The sequence below is a fragment of the Sesamum indicum genome, linkage group LG5 (genome assembly GCF_026168435.1).
Source record: "Sesamum indicum cultivar Baizhima isolate 11 linkage group LG5, ASM2616843v1, whole genome shotgun sequence".
NCBI classification, from domain to species: domain Eukaryota; kingdom Viridiplantae; phylum Streptophyta; class Magnoliopsida; order Lamiales; family Pedaliaceae; genus Sesamum; species Sesamum indicum.
The window spans coordinates 15,586,075-15,591,347 of NC_142661.1; the positions used below are offsets into that span (position 1 = coordinate 15,586,075).

General features: G+C 34.2%; 1 protein-coding gene across 2 annotated transcripts; it reads left to right on the plus strand.

Annotated features, from left to right (window-relative positions):
* Nucleotides 1-348: 348 nt before the first annotated feature.
* LOC105162045 (senescence/dehydration-associated protein At4g35985, chloroplastic) lies at nt 349-3,589 on the plus strand. 2 transcript variants are annotated; one of them, XM_020693973.2, is made up of 5 exons: nt 349-1,076; nt 1,339-1,469; nt 1,850-2,016; nt 2,130-2,202; nt 3,192-3,589. In XM_020693973.2, the coding sequence occupies exons 1-5, from the start codon at nt 489-491 to the stop codon at nt 3,352-3,354; spliced, it is 1,122 nt and encodes a 373-aa protein (XP_020549632.1). In that variant the 5' UTR covers nt 349-488; the 3' UTR covers nt 3,355-3,589. The 2 variants fall into 2 exon arrangements, with proteins under 2 accessions (XP_020549632.1, XP_011078253.1); XM_011079951.3 differs by having other exon boundaries at nt 355-1,076; nt 2,118-2,202.
* The last annotated feature ends 1,684 nt before the right edge of the window (nt 3,590-5,273 follow it).

Below are 5,273 nucleotides of genomic sequence, written 5' to 3' on the forward strand. Positions count from 1 at the left end.
GACATATGAGGGTAATTTGATTATAAAAAAATTTATTTGACTTGTAATAAATCAAACAAGGTCAAATATAATTTTCTTTTTCAAATTTTTTATTAATATCATTAAATTTAGTGAATTTTGACTAATTGAGCGACTTATTTATTAGATGAAAGAAAATTTTAGAAATATTTTTGAAATGATACGTAAACTAAATTTTCGGAGACTGAGTAAAATTCTCTCAAAATAATATTTAAATTGGTAGCATCCCAATGTTACAGCCCTTTTCAACAAACGTTTGGAACCTTTTCAACGTCTAAATTTTCATCCATCCGCCGAAAGTAATCAACAATGCATTGGCATCAACTTACTGAAGAAGAACAGAATAAAGTCACCAATCATGGAATCAATTACACCTCAAGATTTCTCCGACAGAGTCATTCTCTTCACATTTCCTCTCAAATATTTCACAACACCCCATTCAGCAAAACACTAAAACCAATCAAACAAACATGAACTGCTTCAAGCCCAAGAGATCAAAACCTCCTCCCCCCGCAAAAACCACCTCGTCACCACCACCCCAACAGATACAAGAAATCCCAGAAAACAAGAATGTGAAACATGAGATCCTTATGAGAATCCCGTCATGCAGAGTTCATCTGATGGATGGAGGCGAAGCCCTGGAACTCGCTGCCGCAGATTTCGAGCTCCTTCGGATATTGGACGAGAATGTATCTCTAGCCACCACCATAAAAGTTGGTGAGGAGCTGCAGTGGCCGCTCACGAAGGATGAGCCTGTTGTGAAGCTTGATGCGTTGCACTATCTCTTCTCCTTGCCGATGAAAGACGGCGAGCCTTTGAGCTATGGGGTTTCTTTCTCGGACGGGAATGGTGCCGATCTGGGCTTGCTGGATTCGTTTCTCAAGGAGAATTCGTTGTTCAGTTCATCGTCATCGAGAAGCAGAAAAGGGGATATTAACTGGAAGGAGTTTGCGCCGGCTGTCGATGATTACAACAGTGTTTTGGCTAAGGCGATTGCTGGAGGCACAGGACAGATTGTTAAGGGTATCTTCTACTGCAGCAATGCTTACACTAACCAGGTAATAATAAGGGTTTCATAGTTAAAAAGATGAGAAACTATGTGAAACAGGGGAAATTCTAACCGGAATTTGGTTCGTCCAAACCTTAATTAATTATATGGAAAGTGTAGCACTTGCGAAAGTGACTAATCACATCACAAGTGTATCATACTTGTTCTGTAATTGATTTCGTTCGACCAAACTTGATTTGAACTAGAATTTTTCGTAAAACAGATGAAAAATGGGTAATTATATTTTACATGAAAATATGGATGATTCACAGGTACAAAAAGGCGGGGAAACGATTCTGATTCGGGCAGCTGAGGAGAAAAATCAGGTAGCATTAAAAGATAGTACAAAAAGCAACAGCAATGGTGCAAATAAAAAGAGTGCTGTCAACAAAAGCCTCAAACGGTATATTTAAGTACCCCCCACAAATTCATCCATCAAACGGAATACAAGACAAAACATTCTATGTATCTGTCGGAAAAAATGCAATTTATATCCTACAAGTTAGTCACATTCAGTCCCATAGTTTCTTAATTTTACCACATTGTATCCCATAACTCAAAAAAATTTGCTAGTCGTGCACGTGATGTTTCCATAAGAAACTTAATGAAATTTGTGCTTGGGACTGAAATTGCAATTGTTTTGAAATTATGGCATGCAATGAGGGGAATTCAAAACATGGGATCAAAAATCGCGAAAGAACTAACCTGTGGGACGTAAAGTGCAATTTTTCCATCGTCTCAATTTGTCCATGAAAATGACAGTAAATTTATATGTTGTTATAGTGTGAGGAAATTGTCGAAGATGACAGAAAAAATGAGCAAAGCGATGCTGGACGTTGTCGGGGTCGCTTCTGGCTCGGTGATGGCACCCGTCGTTCGTTCCCAAGCTGGAAAGACATTGCTGTCCATGGTACCTGGAGAGGTTCTCTTGGCTTCCCTTGATGCAGTCAGTGAGTTCCTGAAATGAACTATGTTTGTTTGGTGTTGGAATTGTTTGCATTTTGCAGTAGTGTTGTAAACAAGTGTAGTTTGTGCAATTGTGAAATGACAGACAAAATAATAGATGCAGCAGAAGCTGCTGAAAAGCAAGCCATGACGGCCACCTCCGGAGCAGTCACAAGGATGGTCACTAACAGGTAAACAACACACCAAAATTGACTTTTAATCACATCGATCCTATCATTCAAGTATTTGGAATCACATGATCAACACCTTCTCCAGTTGCACAAACTCATTATTTGGTTCACACATTCTGGGATCAACCTAAGTGATATCTTTGCATTTCTCATGAAAAATTGCAATTTTAATCCTCTGATATAAGGGTCAATTTTGATCCCGATGAAATTAATTTGGTAATTTGAGCTTATAATTAAAATATATTGCATTTTGAGGATAATTAGCATGTCACATGTACAACACATACACTTTTTTTCTGGTAGAATTGTCCTAAAATTGACATTTTTTTTAATTGTACCAAATTACCGAACTTGATTACAACAGCACCAAAATTACAACTTTGGTATTAATGAAAAAAAAAAAACTGAACTTATTGTAGGTAAATTAATTTTTTGGACTAAACTACCCTTATAATCTTCTCACATATGCGTAAATATGTGAAAACATATGAGGATAATTTGGTCATAAAAAAAATATTTAACCTGCAATAAATTAGTAATAAGTCAATTGGGGTACACATATAATATTTTTCCTAATTTTTTTGTTAATATAAATAAATTCGGTGAATTTTGACTAACGGAGGAACTTATTTATTATATAGAAGCAAACATCAAGAGTGTTGGACCTAATTTCCAAACCATAAGGAGTTTATGTGTAATTACACCAAATCTCAGTGGAGTGGAGTACAATTATCTCTTTAATTTTTGTGGTGAAATTGATGAAAATGTCTTTTTGAATTATGAATTATAAATTTATATATTTTTTGCAATTTGTGGATTATTTGCTTTATACACCTTCAAATTCTTTTATTTTTAAACTTTTTTTTAGTTAGAAAAACTAGCAAGGTTAAAGTTGTAATAGCCATAATTTCTAAAATAATTAGAAAATATTTGTAATTACGCTGAACTGCAAAGAAGGTTGTGAAGACGAATAAGTGGTGAACGTACAGGTTGGGAGAGAGTGCGGGAGAGGCAACAGAAGACGCGCTGGCGACCGCAGGCCACTGTGCGGGAACTGCTTGGAATGTATTCAAGATAAGGAAAGCCATCAACCCCGCCTCATCCGTTCCCTCCGCAGCCCTCAGGAATGCAGCGAAATCCGCGAAGCTGTAGGAGGAGTTGATGTCCTGTTGACAACATCTTGCTCGTTTTGTATTCAAAACATGTGGGTGGCACAGTTACTATTATGATTTCTATATGTTCAGCACTGAATTAAGGAAAAATTTCATTTGCATCAAATTGTTACTGTTATAATTATTAATATTTGTTGAATTTTTTAGCAGAGTTGATATTATTTGATCATTTTAGATGTGATCGATTTGTGGTGTTATATTATTGGGTTTAGATATATTTTTGATCCCGTAATTTTGGCAGTTTGGTACTTTTTATCTTGTATATTTTTAGAGTTGTTAAGTTAATTTTTTGATGTTTTCGTGATTTTGGTTCTCTCAATACTGGATTTTCATAAAGTTGTGGAAATATATCATGTGCCCTTCGCGATTTTAACATTTTACCCTTTATCTTTCTAGAGATTGCAAACTAAAAGAGTCATGTAAATTTAATATTTTGAATTTTGATCCTTCATTTTCTATAAAGATTTTGTAAGGACAACTATTTTATAGAAATTGTCTTGTTGCCTACTGTCATATATATGCATTTATCTTTCTAATCAATTTAAAATAATATGTATAATTTTCTTATTGCATTCAATAAAATTATATATATGAAACAATATACCATGTTCACTAGCTAGTTATTATTAAAAATATAAAGGATTAATTTATATAGTTAAACTCCCATATTACAGGGTAAATTAGAATCAACTCTCCTTTTTTTTCTTATTTAATGGCCCCATAACTTTTACGTGACCCCTGTCGTTCATTTTTTTAAAATGAAAAGTTGACTTATGGGACTATGGCCGGCTGTCTTATTAACCTTGATACAAAAAATGACATCTGCATATTTAATATCTGGACTAAAAATAACATTATTCCCTATATATATATTATTCCACCAAGGCATGTTTATTTCATATGATTAATCTGTGTCGTTGGACTAATAATATAGAGTACTTCAATATTTACTTTATTATGTTAAAGTTCGTGATTATTCGTTCAGCCCACAACTATATCGCAGTATTGTTATGATTATGAAACCCACCTCAAGTGGTAGGTTTGGCCCAATGTTTTTTTAGAATTCGGACCGGTCATGAAACCAAAAAATTTAGTGAATTACGGGTCACTGGTTCAATCGTTGGTCCAATCGTGATCGACCGATGATGTCATATATATATGCAATAAATAATTATAAAATAAGTAAAAATAACTTTAATAATTAATTAATGCCAATATGTCGCAGTTAATATTTTCAATAATATATGCTTATAATTAAGTAACATAAAATAGATATGTAATAGTCTAATACAACAAATGTAGCATAAAAATACAAAAAATTCAAATAATAAAAGTCAAGCCACACCCAAAATACAAGTTCCAAAAATTAAGAAGCTCATAAGTGTCCAACACATGACTTAACACACTAATTATTCTAACTATCCAAACCATAAAAAGAAAGGAGAAGAAAATGAGGATTTAAGCATGTTTTTAAAACAGGCCAAGATCGGACTGGTTCGCACGACCTGGAACCAAGTCGATTGGTTCGGCGGTCGGTTCTCTTAAAATAACACGATTTTTGGCGCCCATCGATTTTTGCCTTTTGCCCGACCTATTTATAGCCCGATTTGCAGTTCTAATGGTCCGATCGAACAATCCGAGTTGAATTTTAAAATATTGATTTGGCCAATCAGCTCTCTTTTTCATTTGAATCATACTTTGAATACATTGGAATAAACAAAAAAATATAATTATTAAAATAATCATATGACATATTAAATCATTTATTTGGCGTGCAATGCATGATACTTTACCACTTATAGAGCATCAGAAGGTAATGGAGGGCCATTCGAATTCGGGATATCATAAGAGACTGGAATGATAAGTTTATTGTTGGTTTCTCGAAAAATATTGGAATAG

Bases quoted from the DNA above. Each gene is read 5' to 3' on its own strand.
- LOC105162045 (XM_011079951.3), top strand. From the start codon at position 489: ATGAACTGCTTCAAGCCCAAGAGATCAAAACCTCCTCCCCCCGCAAAA. The intron at 1,470-1,849 runs GTATATTTAAGT...ATGTTGTTATAG, and splicing joins GTCAACAAAAGCCTCAAACG to TGTGAGGAAATTGTCGAAGA. The intron at 2,017-2,117 runs GTGAGTTCCTGA...GTGAAATGACAG, and splicing joins GGCTTCCCTTGATGCAGTCA to ACAAAATAATAGATGCAGCA.